This window comes from Chiloscyllium plagiosum, unplaced genomic scaffold, assembly GCF_037043375.1.
Source record: "Chiloscyllium plagiosum isolate Xiang-an unplaced genomic scaffold, Cpla_swu_hap1 HiC_scaffold_36, whole genome shotgun sequence".
In the NCBI taxonomy this organism is placed as follows: Eukaryota; Metazoa; Chordata; class Chondrichthyes; order Orectolobiformes; family Hemiscylliidae; genus Chiloscyllium; species Chiloscyllium plagiosum.
In genome coordinates, this window is record NW_028270174.1 from 12,457,726 (window position 1) to 12,483,560 (window position 25,835).

The 25,835-nt window shown below is 38.8% G+C and overlaps 1 protein-coding gene across 2 annotated transcripts in view; it reads left to right on the forward strand.

Moving 5' to 3' along the window:
• The window catches only part of gstcd (glutathione S-transferase, C-terminal domain containing), a 136,653-nt gene that overhangs the window by 103,169 nt on the left and 7,649 nt on the right, over positions 1-25,835 (forward strand). For both annotated transcript variants that reach the window (XM_043674346.2, XM_043674347.2), the window contains exons 6-11: positions 7,035-7,150; positions 8,618-8,662; positions 10,967-11,095; positions 20,262-20,395; positions 22,136-22,166; positions 23,642-23,711. In XM_043674346.2, coding sequence (XP_043530281.2) covers positions 7,035-7,150; positions 8,618-8,662; positions 10,967-11,095; positions 20,262-20,395; positions 22,136-22,166; positions 23,642-23,711 — 525 coding nt within the window. The remainder of the gene's footprint in view (positions 1-7,034; positions 7,151-8,617; positions 8,663-10,966; positions 11,096-20,261; positions 20,396-22,135; positions 22,167-23,641; positions 23,712-25,835) is intronic.

Genomic DNA, 25,835 nt, shown 5'->3' on the forward strand with positions numbered 1-25,835 from the left:
TGGATGGCTATTTTACCAGATGTTTCTCTTGATTAGCTTTGATTTTGATATTGCTGAACAACTTAACTGTTCCAAGCCAGATATAGGTGGGCTTTCCAGGATGTGCAGTATCCTGGATACCGGCCTATGGGATCTCCTCATGTCTAATTGTACTTTTTTATTGTCTTGAGGTCACTTACCAGCAGTAACTACAATGGCTTGCTGACCTGGATCCTGAAGAAAACTTTAACTGTTTGCCCGTAGCTTGGCTTTGTTTTGGAATTTTGCTGTGTTCAGAATGTGTCCTGAATGAGTCTATGCAATTGGCATCACTTATGTGGTGTTTCCCAAACGTAGTCGGAATAGCGAGGGTGTCCACTTCTATTGACATACCCTGCAACTCATTTGCTCCACTTGCCGTGTTTTCCAATAGTAAAGCTAGTTGTACTGCCTGTTTGAAACCCAGTTGGGCTTCAGCTAGTAAATGGTTTTGTATGGTTACGTTATTAATCCGACAGATCAAACGGTCTCTCATTAAGAGTTAAACTAGAGTCACATCTGCCAGTCATCTTAAACCAGTCAAAAATCCAGATAGATTCCCCTGGTCCTTGAACAGGGGAGTAAAACTGATAGAATTAGTGGAAACTTGGGGTCGCAATGTTCTTTAACTCAACCAACCCTTGAAAGGTTTTAGTATCTGATGCCTGAGGGAAAGTTAGGCTTCTAATAACAGAAAAAGTTGCAAATCCATAAACTATCAGGAAAATTATTGCTTTTAATCTTTCCCAATATAATTTGCCTGGAAAAATAACACATTGTTTCCAAATACTGGGCCTATTCTTCAATGGCAGGATCAAACGGGTCAAGCTTCCCAAATAACAACATGATGTCAACACCAACTCAAAGATGACAGTTGCAAGAGAATTTCTTCAGTAGTGTGCTTTTATCTCATCACCACTGGCGGCACGGTGGCACAGTGGTTAGCACTGCTGCCTCACAGCGCCAGAGACCGGGGTTCAATTCCCGCCTCAGGCGACTGATTGTGTGGAGTTTGCACATTCTCCGGGTGCTCCGGTTTCCTCCCACAGTCCAAAGATGTGCAGGTCAGGTGAATGGGCCATGCTAAATTGCACGTAGTGTTAGGTGAAGGGGTAAATGTAGGGCGATAGGTGGGATGCGCTTTTGCGGGTCGGTGTGGACTTGTTGGGCCAAATGGCCTGTTTCCACACTGTAAATAATCTAATCTAAAAAAACTCCATAGAGGCCAGTATTTTGTCACCAAGTCACCCTTTATTTATAGGAGAAAGTGAGGACTGCGGATGCTGGAGATCAGAGCTGAAAACGTGTTGCTGGAAAAGCACAGCAGGTCAGGCAGCATCCAAGGAACAGGAGAATCGATGTTTCGGGCATAAGCCCTTCTTCAGGAATTCCTGAAGAAGGGCTTATGCCCGAAACGTAGATTCTCCTGTTCCTTGGATGCTGCCTGACCTGCTGCGCTTTTCCAGCAACACATTTTCAACCCTTTATTTATACATGGAAATTCCTTGACACTGATCCAGTTCCGTCAGAGCCAGCTCTGAGCAACAGGATGGCTGACACTCCTGTTACTATCTATCAGCCAGGGCTCCCTAATTGAAACAGATTAATATCCCCCAATCAGGGAACTCATATTCTATGAGGTCCACTTGGTTGACTTTGTTACATCCACTGCACTGCTTTTGTAGATAACAACCATATTGAATCATGCAAACTCCATGGTATATCTGGCCCCAGAAAACTTGAATGAAATCCTCCTGCTCAATAATGCACTTTTTCTGTGGTTCTTAAAACTAATGCACTTATTTGCTTTCTGAAACATGTGGAATGTGTTACACAGTTCATAATTTTTTTTTCACCATTAGCCAGTGGACTTGCTTCCAGGAGATGCTTCCTTTCTGAGTCTCCAGATATCTTAAGTAGAATCACATCAAAGATGCAACATAGAAACAGGTCATTTGGCACAGCCAATCCATTAAAGCCTCCTTCTATCCATCATTATGTTTCTATAGCTGAGTACCACCTCCTCCCTCCTGTTTATCTAAATACTATTTGCCTTAATTATTCCCTTTGGTAGCGCACTCCAAATTCTCATCAGTGTTTGGAGTAAAAGATTTCTTCTGAATTCCTTGGTTGATTTTATTTTGTCGACAATCTTATATTGGTTTTGTCCACAAGTGGAATAAGTATGAGAGGACCCATGTTAATTTTCTGTAAGATTTTTAGTGTGTTAAAATTAGGTGCTGTAAGTACTATGTAAGTACAGTAATAATCTGTAAATCTCTGTAGTACAAAGTAATGTAGCACTATATAAATCTGTGGTTCAGAGTATCACACATCCATAAATTTTTAAAACTAGATTTGACATAATTATAGGGAAGTGGAGGTTTATATTGATGATAAAAGACAAGAAATCCCTGAAAAATCATCTGTAACTTGTCCCTATTTTTATTACTTTGAATTAAAATGTTTGGTCGTTGGAATAAGTTCAGTCTTTATTATCTTCCAAACACTTGGTTTTTAGGTGTGACTGGAGTCTGGAAGCTCTGGTTTGTTGAGAATTCTTTCAAAGTCCAATATCCCTGTAGCCAATGTGAGGTTTGTGCATTGACTTGTATTTGAGCATTGACTTATCAATGGCATGATGTTATGCACAATGTATTAGTACTCCATTGGCCTGTACCTCAAGGACAAAGTTTTCAAATAAGACATTGATGCCCACAATTGTTCCTTTGACTGTAACTGAAGCACTTGGACGCTTGTGCGAACCTATTTGTTTAGTAATGCATGTGTATACATAGGAGTGTGCTTTGTAACATTACACCTCATCCGTTAGCTGTTTGTTTACAGCTTGTTAGCTTGTACATGTAAAGGATAGGATATATTTTTGAGTAAATGTTTGTAGATATGCAAAAGTAGTATTTGGCTTAAGTGTGAGCAGATAATATTCAAGAATACTTTCTATCTCTCTACCTCCCTTGTTTATGATATTCCTTATGACTTCACCTCTTTAACCAAGTTGTCCCAATATTCTATTGTAGTGCAATTTTGGTTGATGTTGTGTTTTCAGATACCACTACTACTAGAATATAAAATTCTGATTTGGATAGTTCTCTGCCTTGAAACCTCCTTTCAATAGGTTGGGACCAAGGCCTGTCTAATTATCAATGGTAGCAGATAAACCATGGTGAATCTAAACAGAGGAGGCATTTGTCTTACATCAGAAGGTAATTTTTTGCATGGTTGCAAGAGGTACATTTTACATCAACTTGCTGGATGTAATTGCTGAGGATACTCAGGAACTGTTCAGAATGTCTCTGCTCCCTTTGAGTACTTGTGCCCAGTTCAGCTCTCTCTATCCATAGACTGTGTGACGGTTTCAGGTTGGGTAGAGCTCAATGTAAATAAGCATTAACTCCTTCAGAAGCATTAATTTATTCAACCATTTAATCCTGTTATGTTCCTTCGTCTTCATACTACATTAAAGGCACTGTATGAGAACCAGTGGGCATAATCTCAGAGTAATGGGTCATTATTTAAGATAGAGAAAAGAGAGAAGTTCTTCTTTTCGAACGTAGTGAACCTGTGGCGTTCTTGGGTCAGTAAGGATGAGTTTTAAGTATATATAACGTTGAGTTGGACAGATTTTTAATCAGAACTAAAAGTACTGCGGATTCTGTAAATCAGAGCCATAAATAGAAATTGCTGGAAAAGCTCAGCAGGTCTGGCATCATCTGTGAAATCAGAGTTAACGATTTGGGTCAGGTCGAGTGGCCCTCCAGAGAACCCAGGGTCACCTTGAGGAAGGTTCACTTAACTCGAAAAGTTACTTCTGATTTCTCTTCCTGGATGCTGCCAACCTGCTGAGCTTTTTCAACAATTCCTTTATTTTTGTTTCAGGTTTTTAATCATTAAGTGTTATGGGAAAAACAAGAAAGTGGTGTTGACGATTATCAAATCAGCCATGATCTCATTGAATGGCAGAGCTGACCCAAAAAACTGAATGGTCTACTTCTGCTCCTATGTTATATAGTTATATATAAAGGCATATTGTTGTTGAAAATTTTACTATAACATTACTATTACTGTAAAATTACTATAAAGCTGTTACAAGAATAAGCAACATCATACACCAATATATTTCCTTAGTCAAATGGCTGACTGATTAGATTACTTAGATTAGATTAGATTACTTACAGTGTGGAAACAGGCCCTTCGGCCCAACAAGTCCACACCGCCCCGCCGAAGAGCAACCCACCCATACCCCTACATTTACCCCTTAGCTAACACTACGGGCAATTTAGCATGGCCAATTCACCTGACCTGCACATCTTTGGACTGTGGGAGGAAACCGGAGCACCTGGAGGAAACCCACGCAGACACGGGGAGAACGTGCAAACTCCACACAGTCAGTCAACTGAGGCGGGAATTGAACCCGGGTCTCTGATGCTGTGAGGCAGCAGTGCTAACCACTGTGCCACCGTGCCGCCCACATTATTAGTTGGCTGTTAATCAAAAGGCTAGTTTACTTCACTGCTGATTGCATTGATAAAAACATTTTTACCACAGGCAGAACTTTTCATTTTGGCTCATCCTGTTTTACAACCCCAACAAAACTTAACTTCCCATTTCCTCACCAGGTGTGGTGAATGGAGGTTTGGAAAATGTAGATTGAGTTTTGGTTATATGAAAAGGGAAGTAGATCTCATCAGTCTGTCCATCACTATCTGTTTTGTGCTCCTTCCAAAGTTGAATTTTATTCGCCATCACTGACTTGCTCCAGATGAAAGATGATGTGAAATTTAAACTCGATTAATGAACTTGGACTGTGATGGTTGAATTACTAAGCAAAACTAATGAGTTTCAGATGAGACATACAGCAGACAAATTCTTGCATAGTGTCATTCATGTGCAAAAAATACTCTAATCAAAAGTCGGATCAATCAAATATTGCCACATAAATATTCGATTAAGGATAACATTATAAGGAAAAGTTATAAACATGTTAGCACTGTGAGGAGGTGCTAACAATAGTCAGATTCATAGAATAGAATCCCTACAGTGTGGAAACAGGCTATTTGGCCCAACGACTCCACACAGATCCTCTGAAGAGTAACCCACCCAGACCCATTCTCCTATCACTCTACATTTTATCCCTCAGTGATGCACTTAACCTACACATCCCTGGACACTCTGGGCAATTTAGCATGGCCAATCCACCTAACCTGTACATCTTTGTGACTGTGGGAGGAAACCAGAGCACCCGGAGGAAACCCACGCAGACACTGGGAGAATGTGCAAACTCCACACAGACAGTTGCCTGAGGCTAGAATCAAAACCAGGTTCCTGGTGCTGTGAGGCAGCAGTCCTAACCACTGAGCCACCGTGCCCCCCCCTTGTTGCTGGTTTGTGGAAATTGTCATCTGTATGATGTTGAAAGTTGTAGTAATGTCTGATAGTTTGGAGATTTTGGGTAATGAGGGTAGGGTTGGAAAGGTTATTTCTCAGATTAAATGTTTTGGCTTTTGATCTGCTTATCTATATTTTAGCGCAAAAATCCAGACAGCAGCCAAAAAAATCTTTTCAAAACACTTTAATCATTGCTGGTTGTCTTTTATCATCTATATAAAGGATTAAGTTGTGCAATAACGTTTTACCACTCTAGTTAATATCCAATGGATTTGCATTTGGGCTGTCCAGATTGAGAGATTTTTATTGGGTGAGGTGGTTATTTGACAAAAAACTGGGTAAATGGATTTGAGGGGCAGATCAGTCATTGATCTAATAGAATAGTAGAACAAGCTTGAGAGGTTGAATTCCATGTCACAGTTCCTGTGTTACTAGAATAAATCGAAGGTGATGGTGAGGAACAGAAATAATGAGGTGAGTTGGACCTGGAGAGATGTTTGCCTCTTGCCAACTCATAATTATGTTTGGCCTGAGAAGACCCATAGACCATCTTCCTGATCTGCTGTAATATAATATAAGTGGTCAATTAATGGTCACTTAATGGTCTCAGATCACCATTTTCCCAATTATCTGCTTCCTTGGCTGAAAGGAAAGGTGGCTAGTCTGGGAAACCAGATGACCTGCCTGCTGGGTTGGCTTGTGTCTCCATCTGTTCCAATTTTGAGAGAATCGAAGGTATAAATAGGGGTAAGGCATGGCCTCTGAGACCTACCCATTCCAGATCCCTCCTCCTCCCCTTCTCCATATTACCAACACCCCCCAACACGAAGAAAAATGTAGTTTCCCTTCTCACTGCTGGATTGCCTAAAGCTTACTGACTGATGGTGCTTAGGACACAAACTGCTGACCTCTCATTGGCATCCAAGGTCAACAGAAGCTGCTGGCTAGTGTTAAAGCCTGTGATTTGCTGAGAAACGTGCCCATGCTCACCTGTCAAGTTTTAACATGTTTATTAGTGCACATCAGGTATTATCTTGGTAGCGTGGGTAATAAGTTCATTGATGCTTAACACACCCACTTTCCTCAAAAAGGAAAAAAAAAATTCCATCCCAAGTGTTTGAATTGACCCAAAGCAACATTTGAATGTGCAACTAATTTTATTACACTCCAACAATCAGTTAAGTCTTCAGCTTCTAGAACTTTTTATTTTATAACGAGATATTTTATAACAAAATATTTGCTAACGAGATATTGTAGAAATACATGCCTGTTAAATGTGATTTCTCAGAATTTGCATGTCTGTCGTTAATCATAGTGAAAATGCATTGATGTTTCTTTAAAAGAGAACATTCAATCCAAGCTTTTGTGGCTAATTATCCGACTAATATATCTGATCATTTCTTCCAAGTATACATTGTAAACTTGACATATTTAGAATTATTACTTGCTGAGGTTGGAAATTTAAAATACTAGGCAGCGCATCTTTATCATTCCGTTGATGCAGAGTGCAGCAGTGGAGGGAACTGGAAGTGTGAGGCACTTGTTAAGTAGAAACCTGTCTGACTTCTCGGCTAAAATGCTATTTGTTCTACATTGAATTGTCCTTACAGGAAGTCTGTCATCCGAGCGTGCCCTACGGAAGCAGCAACAGTTGGACAACATCATCTCCATTGTGACTAAACAAGCCAATCCTGGTGATACTATTGTCGATTTCTGCAGTGGTGGGGTATGTAATTTTTAAAAACATGGTGTTACTTTTGTTACATTACGTTGAGTACACAGTTTATCCCCAACAGCTACCCAAGTGATAAGATTATGGATGCAAGTCCGTTTCCAGGACTTGAGTATAAAATCTTGATTAGGTAAAAACAATGACTGCAGATGCTGGAAACCAGATTCTGGATTAGTGGTGCTGGAAGAGCACAGCAGTTCAGGCAGCATCTGAGGAGCAGTAAAATCGACGTTTCGGGCAAAAGCCCTTCATCGGAATAAAATCTTGATTGACAACCCAGGACAGCATTAATGGATATCAGTGCTACCATCTCCCAGATGAGAGACTAAAGCTAGGCACTGTCTGGCCTCTCAGATGAACAGGATATAGCTTGTGGCATGATTTTCAAGAAAAGTGAGGAAACACTGTTTAATATCTCTCAATCATTATTACTATGGAATATTATCTAGTCACTAGGGCTTTGGTGTTTGTGGGCTTGGCTCCCCACAAACTGGCTCTTCCGTTTCTTACATTACAGTAGTAAATTACATTTCAAAAGTGCTTCAGTACTTTTATAGGGATGCCCAAGGTTGCAAAAGGTGTTATGTCAATGCAATTTCTTTCTTTCACTGTTGCATTGGTAGCCACATCTGTTTGCTTCAAATATTACAGGCAATTCAGTTATGTTTGTATTAAAGTAGTTAGTGCAAAGAAGTTGCCTCATCACTTACGTTCTAAAAATCAAATTTACAAATATAACGAACTTAGATAAATACTGAAACCAGCCAATGGTGATAATTCTTCACTCTGACTTCTGCAAGTGATATTATACGCAGCAGAATTGTTTCAAAATGGCTTAAACTTTGCCTCTAACTCTAGTTTTTAAAAAAAAAGAGGATGTAATTCTTTTTGTGCCGTGGAGCAAGAGTGGGTGAGCAGAGTTGATATACAGATCAACCAGTGATTGAATGGCCTTTTCCTGTTGCAGTATTCCAACATAATTCAGTAATTCATGTGGCTCACCGTTCGTCAAGCTGTTGGAGTGCATGGCAGTGAAAAGTATGATTTCTGAGTATGTAACTTTATTTGCACCTCAATTATTGTGGAGGAAAATTGGATATCTGGCTTTTTTTGGAAGAAAAGTAATATTGACTCAAAATTTATAGTTAATTCCACTTCTATGAAAGGAGTTTTCAGACCAATTCAGTTCACATCTGATATTTGTTTTTCTATTGTGCCCACCGTGTTTGGAAGCATCTATCACACATTGAACTATAGTCCTACTAGACTTGAAATATTAACTGTTATCTCTCTGCAGATGCCAAGTGACTCAACTTCATTCTGTACCTTACAAAGTATAAGACTTCAAGAATTCAGCTGACAGATAGCCAAAGGAATATAGTTTCATAAAAGTATGCAGGTCTGATCTCAAAATATGTTGTGGTCCACTGATTGACTCAGTTATTCCTTCTCTGTTTACAGGGACATGTTGGGATTGTTCTTGCTCACACTTTGCCGTTATGCCAGGTATGATATTTTTAAAACAGACCTAGTCTCCCCACTACAATGTGAAAATTGGAACACGCAGTAAAAATTCTGTGAAAAGATGTAAGAAACTCATGTGGCAATAATCAGACCAAACACATTCACTGTGTGCTGCAGAAAACAGCTAAAGCTCCATTGTGAAGCTGTGCCAACATTTTCTTTTAATGCTGCTGGGCGTCTGATCTGTTGTTTCATACTTTGGGCTTCAGGCCAAGTTGTATGCTGGTCTCTTTGATTCTGACTTGGATAAAAGTTGTTTGACTGACAATTGCCTTTCTCCTTTTGCATTCTATCCAGCAAGAGCGTTTTTACTGAATGATCTCTCTTCAGCTTTCCTCATAATCCAGCCTCAGAATATATCAAAGTTCACTGTTGCCCGTTTACTCGCTAGACTATCAAACTCAGAAATGCTGTTAGATGGTATACAAAAGATTGAGAATGTCCCCCAAAAGCTAGCAGTTCAAAGAAAAAAAAGCAATAAAAAAACTATTTGTTTTGATACTGTCTTTAGCAGCAAAATTGAATAAAAGTTATTTTGGAACTGTTTTGCTTAGTTCGCAGTATGGCAGTTACACATTAAATTTTTTTTTTGCGCCATCAGATGGTAATACTCAATGACTATACCACATCAGGTGATTTGTTTCCCATACAGACAAAATCTTTTCCAGCTATCTGTCAGAATGTTTCCAGGCTCCAGCACCAACTTTGTATGAATCTGAACAATCACACACAGTTAAGATTCTGTTATGAAGATGTGAGTGTACTTTGAGAGTTAAAAGCAGCAGAACTACGGACACAACACCAAGTGTTCTCAATAAGGTAACAATGTAATGCTTGGTCGAACAACTCGATTAACTTATTGCCTGCAGACAAAAACAAATTTGAATTCGGCCAATCAGTTTAAATTATACCCCGAAGAATACCAAACGCCAATCCAGTTTGAATTTAGTATATTGACTATCTTAAAAGCCAATGACACAATCCAATGCTTTGGAGGTATAAGACTGGGAAAAATTGAATAGTTGAGGGGAGAACTGCAAACCCAGCATGTAAACAGAGTGCTTGAAAAATAGCTCTGTTAAAGGTACCTTTTCGATCAGCAACCTGTGACGCAGAAATTCCTAAGAAGAAGAAAAGAAGACGCAGGAAGATCCAAATAGAAGAACCGAAAGTTGCCTGGTTTTGAGATAAGAAATGTTGTTTTGTAAATCTTAACTGAGAGTTTTATTTAAAGATCTAGGACACTAACCTACAAGTGTTTAATTCTTCGATTATTTGTACCCCCAAATCTATTCAAATCTGTCTCAATCAGTTCAGATCACGGACCCGAGCCCCCAAAATTGTTATGACCCGGGTGAACTCTCCTGCTTAATTTAAAACTAGCAACAAAGGAAAAACTTATCCTGCGCAGTAATCTGTAAAAATTAATGTGGCCAAGAACTATTTAAAGTAAAAATTAACAACGTTATTTCTTAAAGTATAACAGAGAATAATTAACTAACAACTATCTACAAGTCCTTACACTAACCTACCTTTTGCCTTCCCTTCTACAATACTACTCTGATAAAACTCTCAGTTAAGATTTACAAAACAACATTTCTTATCTCAAAGCCAGGCAGCTTTTGGTTCTTCTATTTGGATCTTCCTGTGTCGTCTTTTCTTCTTCAGAGGAATTTCTGCATCACAGGTTACTGATTGAAAAGGTACCTTTTAAGAGAGCTATTTTTCAAGCAGTCTGTTTACATGCTGAGCTTGGCAGTTCTCCCCTCAACTATTCAATTCTTCCCGGTCTCATAACCCCGAAGCATTGGATTGTATCATTGACTTTTAAGATGGTCAATATACTAAATTCAAAATGGATTGAAGTTTAGTATTTTTCGGGGGTATAATTTAAACTGATTGGCCGAATTCAAATTTGTTTTTGTCTGCAGGCAACGAGCTAATCGAGTTGTTCGACCAAGTGTTACATTTTTACCTTATTGAAAACACTTGGTGTTGTGCTTAGTAGTTCTGCAGCTTTACACCCACATCTTCATAACAGTTTGAAATTAACCCGTTCGTTACCTGAATGTCTTCCAAAGCTGCTTACTACAATTGGCCAGTTGTCTTCCCTGACCTCTAACACTGCCTCCATGGAATATACGCAGGCTGTTCCAGAATAGGATGGTGTATTTTCATATAACTTACATTAAAAATATGTTTGGAGTTAAATTTTGTTCTAAGTGCTTTAAAAAATGTATACTTGAGAAGAGATTCTCACTGACTAAATGTTGTCCTACATTCCAGGTGATCTTAGTGGAAAACAAAGAAGAATCCTTAATACGTGCCAAGGACAGGTGTGATGACCTCAAGTTAAACAACATCTGGTTCATCCAGGCTAATCTGGATTATTTCACAGGACCATTTGAGATTGGTGTAAGTGAACATTGCAACCGAGTTAAATCATGTCAATGTCATGCATCAGCCAGCAAAGTTGTACACTGAGCTTGAGTCATACTGGACTTGATGCTCCACAGATGCTACCAGACCTGCTGAGTTTCTCCAGCATGCTCTGTGTTTGTTTCAGATTTCCAGCATCTGCAGTATTTACCGATATTAGCAAGTCATGTTCCTACTTGATAGTGACTGTATTGTTCTTTCCCAAGCCCTGGTTTCACCCCTTATGTACTAGAACTGGTAACTTGTGCTAGGGAGGCATTCCCAAACATTGTAAGATGACCTTCCACTATCCATCCTCCACCATCCAACAATCGCCTTCTTTCTCTCTCTCTCTCTCTCTCTCTCTCTGTCTTTTTCTATTCTCACTTTCTTTCACTCTATCTCTATCTCCCTCTCTCTTTCTGGTTCAAGGAGCCCTCAGTTTTCTGTACAGAAGATCCTTTTGTACTTACACATATTTTCATGCTAGATATTGATCATAGATTAAACAATTGTGATCTAAGTTTGGTGCTAGTATGGTCCAGATTTAACACAAGCATATGCACTAGTGTCATTCACAGTTAGTATCTTGTAACTTGAGCTGTGTTGACAATGTTTTTTGGAGCCAGCATTCCAACATTGTCCTTTTTCATAGTAGATCTGTGAAAACAATCTGTCAGCAGTATCGGTGACCCAGAACAAGACAGAGACTCCCATCACCCTGTATCAATGTTTGCATAACGACTGGCATCTCAGTAGCTGTAAACAGTGTGCTTGCAGGTGTTATCACTTGGTCAGTCACAGTCTATATGCACTCAGACTGAGGAAGAGGAGCAGGAACTTGTTGCCAGGTTGAATATTGAAATCCTGTTAATGACCCTTTACTTTGCAAAATGCAATAATGCAGTGGCAGTGCACAGACAGTCAGAAAGGAAATGAAAGTGCTGACCAAAACATCAATCACTTGTTTAATGCATGGATGGGCAAGGAATTGACACATACTGCCCCAGATCCTTATGCTAGCCTGGAAGGAGGCAGAAAATGTTGAGAAAGGATATAATCTTGATTGCTATTCAGGTTCAGATTAACTCTGATCCCTGAATGAGATCACACAGCAGTGCCATTGACTGTCCTGCACCCTAGAGATACAGTATTCTCAGTTATTGCTGGATGGCAGTACCAAAGCCTGCAGACCTGAATGGTGACAGAATCAAATTCAGGTGTCTACTGATCTGTCTGGCATACCATAATACCGTTTACTATGAAATACTGTATTTGGGGTCCTTCAAAACCTGTCCTCAGTCTTAATCTTAACTTGATGTTAGATCACTACAGGAGTCTAAACTTTGAACTGCTGCTTAAGGTCCAAGCTCCAATGCACATTTATATTGTATGCAAGCTTAACAGCTTCACCTTCTGGTCGTCTTACTGCAATGTTTACTGTTGTACAATATTCCTATTTCTGTCGATGCTTTGTAAAAGTCTCACTTGTAGGCTATCTCGCAATTTATCAGATTTCAGCTCCCACAACAATTTGATTCGAATCAGATAAATAGTTGCATGATTCGATGGAGAATGATCGGGACACTGCAATGAAAATAATTTTAAAATCTAACACCATAAAATTTTTTAAATGCATTTAGCGCAGCTACAATCAAAACAGCAACAAAAGATAGCTTGAAGAGTAGTTAGCAGATGAGAATAAATAAAAAGAGAATTTTTGCCTTTGTGTTAATGTTGATATCGGCAATCCTTTAATTTCAGCATTGTCAGTGCATCATGTCCCTGTCACACTTGTATGTAGTAAGCAAGAGTTGGACAGGAAGCTTTTTTTTCCAACAGAGGGTAGTGCAATTCTAATACCCTTCCCTGAACTTTTCCCTCTCCAGCCCGCCCCTATCTCCAAAATTGTGTTTTGGGTTAGCTGATATGTTAAAGACTTAGATAAATGCCTTTTTGCTAGGTAAGTGTATCAAGGTGTATGGAGCAAAGGTGGGTTAGTCAGGTGAGCCTTGACCTGACTGGCAGAATAGCAGACACAAAGGATTGAATGGTCTGCTGCTAATGCAATGTAATGAGATCTGTGCTGATCAGCTTACTTATGATACTGAGAAAGCAGCAGGTACACATTGTTAAATAGGGGTAATTTCTCAAGCAATCATAGTTGATTTGTTTTGTTAATCTTAGACACTTTCAAGTTTCAATTCACAGTCATTTTCTCTGTTACTTCAAAGTATTATTCAGAAATTTGCCTGAGATATTGAGTAAAACAGTGAATTATCTGAATAACAAAGACTTCCCTTGCATCAAAGAAATTACAAACTTGTAACAGTGTGAACTTTGATGCAGAAAAAAAGCATGCTGCTGCAAATCTCGAAGGGTTAATTGGATGCTTCCCATCAGCCATTTCCAGTTACGTAGATAGAATTATTTTGTAGCAGATTCAAGTATGGAGTAGGAACAATATGTGATTACTCAATTATAAACCATCACCATGAGCTTTTTGAGCTGGAAAAAGTATATGGACAGCTGCCCATTGTGCAGATCTGTAGTTTTTCCAAAGCATACTCTAATCCAGATTTTTTAAAATTCACATTACTGTTTCATTAGTAATTACCATTGTGTTTTAAAATTATGGTTAGCTGCCTTTTTGAATATGACTGGCTTACTAGTGAAATTAAGAGACAATCACATTTCAGTGGGTCTGGAATCACATATAGCAAAGAAGCTCATTCCTTCCGAAAGGACAATAGTCCAGATGGGTTTTTACAATAATCTGATAGCTGCATTGTTGCTATTACCAGTGCTTTTTTTTTTAGAATCCAGATTTATTTAATTACTTAATTTTAATTCCCCAGCTACCATGATAGGAATTGAACTTGCATTTACCGATTATTAGTCCAAGCAATTGGAGACAAGTTAGAAGTGGTGTTCCCCAGAGATTGGTGTTGGGACACTTGCTTTTCTGATTTATATAGATTATTTGGAGATGGATTATGTGGGAAAAATCAATAAATTTACAGATAATACTAAGCTGGGGAAAACAGTGCATTGTGAGGATGATGCTGAGTGACTTCAGAGGGACATTAACAAATTGACCAAATGGCAAACACCTGACTGATGAATTTCGATGCAGAGAAATGTGAGGTTTTGCATTTTGGTCGAAGATACATGGAGAGAAAATACAGGCTCAATAGTACAAGTATAAGGGAGCACAGATGCAGAGGGGCTTTGGGGTTCACATGCATGATTTTCTGAAGGTGGCCAGGCAAGTTGAAAAAGTTGGAGAAAGTGAGGACTGCAGGTGCTGGAGATCAGAGCTGAAAAATGTTTGCTGGAAAAGCGCAGCAGGTCAGGCAGCATCCAAGGAGCAGGAGAATCGACGTTTTGGGCATAAGCCCTTCTTCAGGAAGTTGAAAAAGTCATTGAGAAGGCTTCTACGATCCTGCAGTTTATAATTAGAGGCATAAATTATAAATGGAAATGTGTTGCTGGAAAAGCGCAGCAGGTCAGGCAGCATCTAGGGAACAGGAGAATCGACGTTTCTGAAGAAGGGCTAATGCCCGAAACGTCGATTCTCCTGTTCCCTAGATGCTGCCTGACCTGCTGCGCTTTTCCAGCAACACATTTCCATCTCTGATCTCCAGCATCTGCAGACCTCACTTTCTCCGCATAAATTATAAAAGCAAGGAAGTGATGCTAGACCTCCACAAATCATTGGTCAGATCATATTTTGAATACTGTATTCAGTTCTGGGCACATTATTTAAGGAAAGATGTTAAAGCACTGAAGAAAGTTCACAGGCAATTTACTCGAATAACACCAGGAGTGAGGGATTTTTGTTATAAGGATAGATGAGAGAAACTGGACATATGCTCCTTGGAGAGGACCTTATTGAGGTGTTCAAGATTATGAACAATTTGGACCAGGTGAAAAAGGATATTCTGTTTGTACTAGTTGGTATATCAGTAACTAGGGGCCACAATTTCAAGATTGTCAGCAAGAGAGCTAGGAGTGAGATAAGGAGAAACTTCTTCACTCAAAGTTGTTAGGATTTGGAATGCAGTGTTTGGGAGAGTGATGGGGGTGGATTCCATAGGAGGTTTCAAAAGAGAACGAGATATATATTGGGAAGTGATGAATTTAGAGGGCTGTGGAGATAGGGCTGGAGAATGGGACTGGCTGGAAAACTCTTTCGGGATTCGGTACAGACAATGGTTCGAATAGCCTCCTTCTGTACTGTAAAGATCTATGATTCATTTGAGAATAATTCACACTATATCATTAACCTGCTCCCTTTCATAACACACACTCCACTGACATACAGAAATGCAACTCCCTCATTGCAATGCAGCTTATTAAAAGGTGGAAAAAATGCACTACTCACTGAAAGCATCTGCTGGATAATATAACTTAAAAGTATTCTCTTAAGTTTTTAAACATTTTTGTCAGACATTGTAGAAACCTTTCAACAACAGAGTATAAAATCTGTATGCTAAATTTGTATGTCCAGTAAAGATTGTACACTCGTTGTGTAATGCTACTTTGGTATTTATTGGAAAATTCATGTAGAAATCCGGGCATACAGTGCACCATTGTAGAAATGCAGCTTGTAATCGAACACGTCTGCCTTTTCTTTTCAATAGCAGGAATTCCAAAGTTTTACCAAAAAATGAAGGCAGCTGTACCAGATCAAATCAGTTGCCAAGCACCAGGAATATTCAACTTTACTCATTAACGTGCACAGCTTGCCAGTTCTGTATTCTCCAGTTTGGAGTGTTGCCAATACTGCTCTGTATTTACAACCAGTATCAGAACAGACTTTGAACTTGTCGACAAAGAGGGGAAAGGTGCTTGGGATCATTGCTATGATATCCAGTGACCACCTAGTGCGATGTGAACTTGAGGCTGGATGCATTTGAAGCAATCCGTATGTGCTTACAAGTGAAAACAAACCATGGCAAATGTGTTATCCAGGTTTATTCTGTTCCTATAAGTAGTAGAAACCTAATATCAGTCAAATACCTAAAAATAAGCCTTTGAGCTCACATGTTATGCAATCCAAATCAGTGAACTTGGGAACTTTTTTTTTAAACCACTCATATTCACCCAGAGAATGAACGGCATCCAGGAATATCAATGACTGGATGAAAACATATATTTATTTTAGTATATTACCAAACTCCATGAGCTGCTACATGCCTCCATCATTGGTGGATGTTATTCATCTGTTTAGAGAAACAATATCTGAGTATAAACATCTTGAATAAACTTGATAAAGATACACATGCTCTTTTTATTGACTCCCTTCCTCTGCCTAACAGTAAGCCTTAGCTATTCTGTATTGTAGATCAAAGTATTATGATGTCAGTTCCCAGGAAGATGGAAACAATTTTTGAACAACACACAGACATGTTGCTGGATTCCTTTAGAACAATTACCTTTGATGGGTTGCTGGATTTGTGAAATTGTAGGCAGATTCACAACAGTTTCATGGAATGTGCCTCTTTAGGGTTTTGGTGTGAAGGAAAGTTGAAGGTAACAAAAGTGATTTTTATTAAGCCAGTAAAATAACCTTAGCTTGGTGTGAATATATTAGACCTATTTATGAGTTACCTTGTAATCAGGGAGAAGCCTCATTAAATGTTAAATTAACAAATAGCACATTTTCCACTAAAATAAAAAACAGACCAACTGTTCAGACCTGTATGAATGTATTTGTTCTTTTAATTAACATGAAAGCAGTATACAGTTAAGATGTGTGAGACACAGCTATTTCATCACTGTCACTTTGGGTATGCCTCTTCATGTCATTTGAGAAGCTGCTGAGGCAACTAGGTAAACCCTTGTGCTTTCCATTAAATAAGACAATATTCTGGGGTCATGAAAGATGCTATATAAATCCAAGTTGTTCCTCTTTTCTTTCTGAGTTTGCTGCCCCAGGACTGAGTTCACCTAAAGTTTTGCAAGGTGGAGAGCTCAAGTGGTTTGAGACACACATTCATGAATTTTAGTAGAGCACTTCATTTTGAAAACGCAAGAATGAAGAAAGAACCTCATTGTTAAAGAACCTCTTTCCAGAGTTCCCTGATATCAGATTGGTACCATGTCATAACTTCATTCCTTAAGGTCTAAACAATAGTTTCATAATTTGAACAGTTGAATCATAGATTTGGCACGACAAGTAGATCTGAATACGTCTGTTCCCCTAATTTTGATTAGACTGGGAGGAACATTCAAGTAAAGATAGAATAAACTGCCTTGCCTTCACATTATATCTTGTGAATTTTGCCATTCTGAGTCGACTGTTAGATCAGTTTCCATGCATTGGGTGACATGCATATCACTGAGTGCTTCAGCTTTGTTTGCACTTGTATTCCAGCTGGTTTATGTATTAATTTACTTCACCAGAATCATATTGAATCTGTCAAGTGATAACTGTCCACAGTATAGTTCCCATGGGTCATTCTCAAAAACTGCATGGTGGTGGGAGTTAATTTTACGTGTCAAAGATTTAAGTTCATTACCAAAACAGCATAAATAGGTTTTGCAGTCATGCAGTGACTTTGACCAGATGTCATGTGAACTAATAACGTAATGCAGAAAGAAGCTCCATTTGTCTCTCTCCAGATTGATTCAGGAATCCCAAAGTACTTCAAACAACTTACTTTGAAATGTCGTCTCTATTAAGTAGCTGAATAATTTTACACACAGTAATGAAATGAACTGACCTGCTTTTCTTGTATTGCTTGAGGAGATGATCATTGGCTGAGATACCAGGAGAATTCACTACTCTGGAGATCTTCAGTGCAGAAACAGACCATTCAGCCCAACAGCTCCATGCTGTTGTTTGTGCTATAGGCGAGCCACCTTTCTACTCCACTTTGAACACTCCAAATATCCATATCACTGCTGTTATACCCACAGAGTGGGTTGTTGGGAGAGATTAGAAATCAACTTGGATCCCAACCTTTTCTGTGGTTGTATCATGTTGGAGTTGTTAGAGGTTCCGCCTACTATTAGAGCTAATAAGGCTCAATGAGGAAACCCCCTAAAGTTGGCTTAAGCTCAGTGGGAAATGAGGCACATCTACTTTCTTGCCAGTGTCTAGGATAACTGCCTTGTTGATGGTGGCGGATGACCAACCTCTAGTTGGGCTTGTAGTTGTGGCAGCTTGGCCAGTATCTATTTTAAAGTTTTAATTCTTCTGCAGCACTTGGTCTGATTGGCACCCAGTGATCCAAAGACACTTCTGGGGTATATATCAACCATATGATTTTTTGCTGCCCTTGGATATATTGTCATAGTCAGGGGCGAAGGCTAGTGCTGTTCCTTCTCTGTTTATGCCAGTCTGGTTTTGAATGAGGAGCTTTCGATGCATGGGCTCTTTTATTCTCTGCATTAGTTTTAGAATGAATTTAAACCAAAAGATAACCTGTACAACAGCTGTCTACCCAATATGAAGCATTAAACAGTCACTCCCATACTCTCATGTGCTCCCTTGGCAACTGTTTACATGGTTGCATGGGTGGCACTCAATGTGAAAAAGAGCAAGAAAATAAGGTTTTGTAATTTTATGGTAATCACGGATTAACATAAAGTGGAACAATAAGAAGAATTTTTAATTAGATCAGAAATGTTGCAAACACTCCAGAAAGTTTGAAGAGTTTAGGAAAGTAAATTTCACAGTACAATGCAGCCACATAAACCTGAAATGTCCCTGGTTCAATACCTGCAGTATATTAAGATAGGCAATCTCAACTCGGTAGAGTTGGCGTCAACTTCACTCGAGTAAAGAAAGGGAAGTTAGGCAGAATTTCTGCAGTTTCTAGTTACTTTTCACTGACTGGAAACCATATTTATGGGCATTATAATTGGGGTTGATGCTTTCTGTGAATGAAAAGGAAAGACTTAGAGTCATACAGCAGGGAAACAACCTTCAGTCCAACTTTCTGCACCGACCATACATTCCAATATGACCTAGTCCCATTTACCAGCATTTGGCCAATATCTCTCTAACTCCTTTGTATTCATATATCCGTCCAGATGCCTTTTAAATGTTGTAGTTGTACCTACCTCAACCAATTCCTCTGGCAGTTCATTCCATACATGCACCACCCATGGTGTGAAAAAGTTACCCCTCAGGTCTTTCTAAATCTTTCCCCTCTTGCCTTGAAGCTACACCCTCTACTTTTGGATTCCCCAACCCTGGGAAAAAGACCTTGGCTATTCATCCTATCCATGCCCCGCCTGATTTTATAAATCTCTGTAAGGTCTCCCCTCAGCCTCTGATGCTCCAGGGAAAGAAGCTGTAGCCTATTCTGTCTCTTCCTATAGCTCAAACCCTGCAGTCCCAGCAACATCCTTTGTAAATCTTTTCTGCACATTCAAGTTTAACAACAACCTTTCTATAGAAGGGCGACTGTATTCTAAAAGTGTATTCTAAAAGTGGCCTCACCAATGTTCTGTATGGCCACAAACATGACATGCCAACATCTATACTCAATGTTCTGATCAATGAAAGCAAGTATGCCAATCACCTTCTTCATCACCCTGTCTGCCTGCAACTCCACTTTCAAGGAATCTGTTTTTGTGATGTTGGTTGAGGGATAAGTATTAGCCATGACACTGATGAAAACTCCCCTGCTCTTCTTTTCCAAAAGATAGCACATCTAACAGCACAGTACTTTCTTAGTACTGCACTGAAGAGCTCAAATTCTGGGCTGAGAGTTGAAACTGGAACTTGTGACTTGGAGACTGAGGGTATTACCCACTGAGCCAAAGCTGACACATTGTGGCTTTTTAAATGAACCATTGGATTGCTGTCAGCTAATGTAATATAGATTTGTACTCAATAATTCTGAAAAGAGAAGTGGAGAAGCAATAAGAAAGGGAAAAGAAACTGTTTTGAGTTTTAACAACTGACGGTTAGTTACTTTATTCACACAATCTTTCATTCTGCCAGTGGTTCTGAAGGTGTGGAAATTAAGTGGATTGAGTGTCTTTAGTTGAGTCTTCCACTTGTACCATGTGGTTGACAAATGAAGGAAAATCAAACTACAAAATTCCTTTTTAATACTGGGAAGAAATTGATGCTGAGTCAAATCCTCTTCAAGGCAGTTACAGTGGACATTCTTCTTAACTCCATGTTTTTCCTTCACAGGTTGCACTTCATGCATGTGGAGTGGCAACAGACATGGTGATTGATCATTGCAAGAAGGCACAGGCAGCCTTTGTGATCTCTCCATGCTGTTATGGCTTCATACAGAACACAGTCAAGTTTTCTTTCCCCAGAAGGTATGTCTTGACCTTGTACGGATCAGATATTTCAGTTTCCTGATGTTTCATTTCACGCTTTGGCTGGCATTACTGGTACTTTCTAGTGGAAAGTCTCTGTTCATGTGTAAGTCATTTGGGCCACTTTGTTCATGTGTAAGTCATTTGGGCCACTTTGTACATTAACCAGTCATTCAAAATTTTATTTTTCTATGCGTTGATAATTTAAAAATTCTGTCTGTGCACAAATGCCTGAATGTTCTGCCTAATTGTTGTTGTAAGTTGCAATTGAGGCTGATTCTGACCTTCCCTAGCCAATTGCTGACTTAGATTTAATTACACTGGATGAGTCAAATAGAGGGCATATTTGGTAGGAGGTAATGTACAATTCTAACACATCCTGTGAACTGTTGAAAGCAGCTATAACGTTGATTGTCAAATCAATTGATTCAAACATTATAGCAACAAAACTTTTAATTTGAAGAGAAACACATTGAGATTTTGGATTATGTTTTGGCCAGCCTTCTGTATGCCCAAGCATTTCTGTGGAAACCATTCATGTTCTGTCGTGAGGTCAGTTTACAGCTCATTCAGCTAACTCTTCTAACAATGTAAGAAGTGCTTAAGTGTTAAGGAGTGTTGTCATGATTTGCAAGTACATTCAAAACCTGACACCCACACCCTCCCTTTAATGAATGACTGCAGGATCAAACCCAGGTTCTTGTTTAAAGAGGTGCATGCCTGTAACACTTAGAAGAGCTGAGATGCATTCCAACCCATATAGTTAGAAATATTTCCCATAAATTGAAAGCCACTCATTTAAACAGTGGAAAAAGATTGCAATCGCAAATCAAGTACCAAAATTCTAAAGGGTTGTGCTCAATCACATTTACATTTTATATTTTGTTTGTGTCCCACAGTTTATAATATGTTAGCCATGGGTGCTGTTTTGCATATATTTGCAAAGATCTTCTGTCTCTAGTTTAGCTGAATGTTCTTGCTAACTATAAAATCACCATGCTGAAAATGTTTTGTAGCTAGTTGAACATTGTCCCACACCAGGATTAATGCCAGTGCATCCCAATTGACTGCTTCGATGTACATGTTCTGAGTAGCCATTGAGTAAGGTCTCTGCCCAGTTTTAGCCAAATTATATCTTTGCCCTGCAATGTTTCTCTGCTTTAAAGGCACTAATATTGCAAATTGTTATGGCTGTAGGTCCCTGCTCCCAAGAGAAAGGAAGGTATTGGTGTTTGGGAGCGGATTCAGAAAATGTAGTTCAGGACAAGGTCATCCATCCATTGGCCATTAGTTCTTTGATGTAATTGGTTCACTTTTATAACATGCTGCAAAAAGCAGTTTAAAAACTAACTTTGTAAACTTTATTTCAGAATTGTAATGGATGCCAGTTTGCAAGAATCTCTTATATCTATCTATTTAGAAGAGCCACATGCATGTCTAGAGTACTTAAAGGTACACAAATTTGAACATTCCTATCCAAGATGAAAATGAATGCATGAATTAAGACACACACGTATTAGAACATGCTTATAGAAATGTAGATGACTAGCCATTGTTGCTAGATTAAGCAGAAGAATCAATGAATTGAGTTCCAATCTTTGCATTTAACATAAAAGCTAGGAGCAGAAGGAGGCAATTTAGTCCCGTAAGCCCCCTCCGCCATTTAATACAATCATGTTAAGTGTTTGCCTTAGATGCAAGAACTAATTAGTATTATTATTATTATTTCTTTTGTTTTAGCCAAAAGTTCAGGAGCATATTGTCATATAAGGTATGTATCATTTGTCTAGAGCTTTGTGCATCATTGTTGAGCAAGGCAGGTATGATCATCAGTCTTGTGATGACTAGATCACTAACAAACAATATTACGTAACTGTGTAACTGTTAAAAGGATTTTTGAGATAGACTGATAAATAATTAATTCAATAATACATGATTTGAGAGACAAATTTAGATGTCTTTGATTTCTTTCAAAGTTACTTTAACTATTAATATCATCCTTTGATGTAGAGTACGTGGATTGGTTCATGTAACTGCTTTGCATTGATTTAAACTATTGCATTATCATTTTATACAGTGCATTTGTTCAATATTACTACGAAAACTATTTCTCTCAAGTACTCAATTGATTTTAATTTTTGGGGAGAGATTTAATTCATAATAACTGCTTCTTGGGTGCCAGTTCTTCCTGTTTTTAAAGTTGAAGAACCAAGGTGATGGGACTCATGGAGCTTGAGGGGGTAATGGTTAGCAGTCAGAATTGCTTTATATTACATTCCTAAATAATGTTTGCAAGTTATTGGATAGTAGGATAAATCATGCAAGAGTTTGGACTGTGCAAATGGTTTGAAATACATGGGAATAATGCTATTACAGCTTCACATAGAAGGTAGCTAAATGTAGCATTCTGCATTTGAGTAAGCCAAACATGAAGTATACTTGAAAAATACCATAAATGCAACTGAAAGCAGTTGAGAGAAAAAGGAGTTTAATATTTAGTTTTAAATCTCTACAGTTTTATGACCACTATTAATAAGCCAACGCCAAAGCAATTATAATTTTGGGTTATATTAACGGTGTTATTCAATATAAAACAGAAGCTAACATAAACTTTTAATATATCTATTATTTTGACGTTAATTTTACAGACAAACCTGCAATATGCAACTAGAATTGCAATGCAGTGTAGGTGAAAGAAGAACCACCTGAGTTCATTGACAAGAACAATAACATTTTTTTCTCGCTGTTCTATTTAATTTGGAGGTGTAGACAGACTGGTATAAAAGTAGCCCATTTAGTGTGCAGAAAACTCTGCTGTTACATTGTTCCAGCCATTGGCAATTTAAGTCAGTGAGCACACTGATTTAGGTTCATAATGCTGTCTGCTTCTTTGATTAAAATTTAGACAAATCAAAAAATCATGGCTACGGAAGTAATGTTAAAAAATTGGTGCTAAAACTGACTATGGTCACTAACCTCAAGACATGTAGCATCAAAAGACAAATGTTATATTCTAAGGTTCCTGGATGGCTGTGGTTTTCTAGATTGCTGACCCATTCAGACAGTTTTGCTGTCCAATTCCCTACTACTGTCTATTCAGATAATGAATTATCTGGTCTTATTTTATTTTTATTTTAGTTTCACACATTGTCTTCTTTGAGGTGTCCAAGCAATTGTAGTTGACAATTGTGTGTGATTCACCTCGGTATGTCCTTATAAAATCTGTCACGTTCCTTTTTGTTCCAGGAACACATGATTCTGTGCAGGTTTGCGGATCAGACAGCTGTTCACCTCCCTCCAGAGCGCAAGATAATAGGTATGAGGACAGCTGTTTTAATATCCAGCATTGCTGAGGAAGATGGATGAATGTGTTTCTTATGGCTCATTGCTCCATCAATGGAGAAGCAACTCCTCTTTAAGCTGCTGTACAAGGCTGTTGAGACTGGTAACGTTGTCTGATTGCTCATCTCTAAACCAGAGAACTGTCTGTGGTCACCATGCTTTAGACTGGTAGCTCTCTTACTACATATTAACAAGAAGAGAACCTGCAAAATGGCAAGCGATGAAAATATGCTTGCATCATTTGTTCAAGACTAACTTATGGAACAGTATAGCAATGAAAGAGGCCCATTGAATGATAATGTCACTAGATTTGTAATTTGAGGCCTAGACTGTTGTCACAAGTTCACTCCCACCTTGGCAGCTCAATTATTAAAAAATCTGGAATTGAAAGCTAATCCCAGCAATGGTGACTAAAGCTATAATTGATTGTTGTAGAAACCCACCAGGTTCATTAATATGCTTTAGGGAAGGAAATCTGCTGTCCTTACATTGTCTCGAGTCCCAAGTCATGTGGTTTACTTGTAAATACCCTCTGAAACAGCACAGCAGACCATCGAGTCCAAGAGCAACTAGGAATGCACAACAAATGATGGCCTTGCTAGCAATGCAACATGTCAATTAAAGAATGGCAGAAACCATGTGGCTTGTTCAAAGTAAAGTTTAATTGTGGTGGATATAGATCAAACAAAGACCTAATGAACTGCTGAAACCCTAGGGACTGTTTAGTGAGGCCACAAGTTTGTAATGGTATGATTACTGAGTCTGGAACACTTGTCCATTTTATCGATCAGTAGCAGCTAATCTTTGACAAAGCTTCCTCTTTTCCTTCTTTCCACCCATCCGCTCTCAATGTGTCAATTTCTCTCTGCTTCACCCTAAAGCTATTTTTTGAACTTTAATTATGAATGGTGCTGTATGATTCAGCAATTAGCTGGAAATGGTGGCTCAACAGCATTTCCATCCTACAGGCCCTGACTAATATGTTCCAGCAAAAGTACTGAAGACTAACAGTGCCTCTAACCAAGCTGTTCCAGGCCAGCTAAAATGCTGGATCTATTGACAATGTGGAAATTTTCCAACAATACTTGAAACTTTACAATATTAAGCTTGCTTGATTGGTATCTATGTATCGTCTTCAATGTTCCCTCCCTTCACCACCAATGTCAGCAGTGTGTATCATTTACAAGGTGCACTACAGTTACTAATCAAAGCTCCTTTCGCAGCATCCGTCAAATCCACTACCTTGATTACCTAAAAGGACAAGGGCAACTGATATGTCACCACCTGCAAGTTCCCCTCCAAGCCACAGACTATCCTGATTTGGAACTATATTGCCTTTCCTTTACTGCCTTTGGGTCAAAATCCTGGAATTCTCTTCCTACCATAATATAGGTGTACCTACATCTCATGAACTGTCCATGAAGGCAATTCACCACTACCTCTTTCAGGGAGACAAGTAATGAATTATAAATCCTGGCAAGTATTTGTCCCATGAATAAATGAAAAGAAAATTAGATTACCATCGATTCTAACCATAGACCATGAAACCCTTTTTTATCAAGTGAATCCACACTCATTAGAAAGAGCGTTTAATCTATCTCAACCTATTTTACTCAGATTCCTTATAGAGAGGGGATGCAGCAAGAAGACCTCCATCCTGTCATTTAGGACTTGATTGGAACCCAGATGATGGAAGTTCAAAAGGCTCCAAGCAGCCTATTACTAGATTATGATTCGAAACCTTCCCTCAGATGGGTGTTACAATCCAAGCCCTAAGCCAGGAATGACAAAATACAGTTTCAAAGCTGTGACTGTTTGCATGATGAGGAACTAATCTCAGCAGAAACAACATGGGAGCTTAAAATACACAAACTACTTGAGGGAGAATTAAGGTTGGAGTTTAAGATTGACACACTTTTGTTTAGCAGTCTACTTGAGAACCATTGTAAGATGTCTGAAAACAGATTGTTGGCGGTTCATTGAGATATTTAAAGGGCCAGGATCTCAGAGAGGTGAAGATGCTAAGCAACAAAACAAAAATAAAATGAAGCAGATGGACAGAACAAATTTAACATTTTGGGCAAGTGATGTTGGGAGA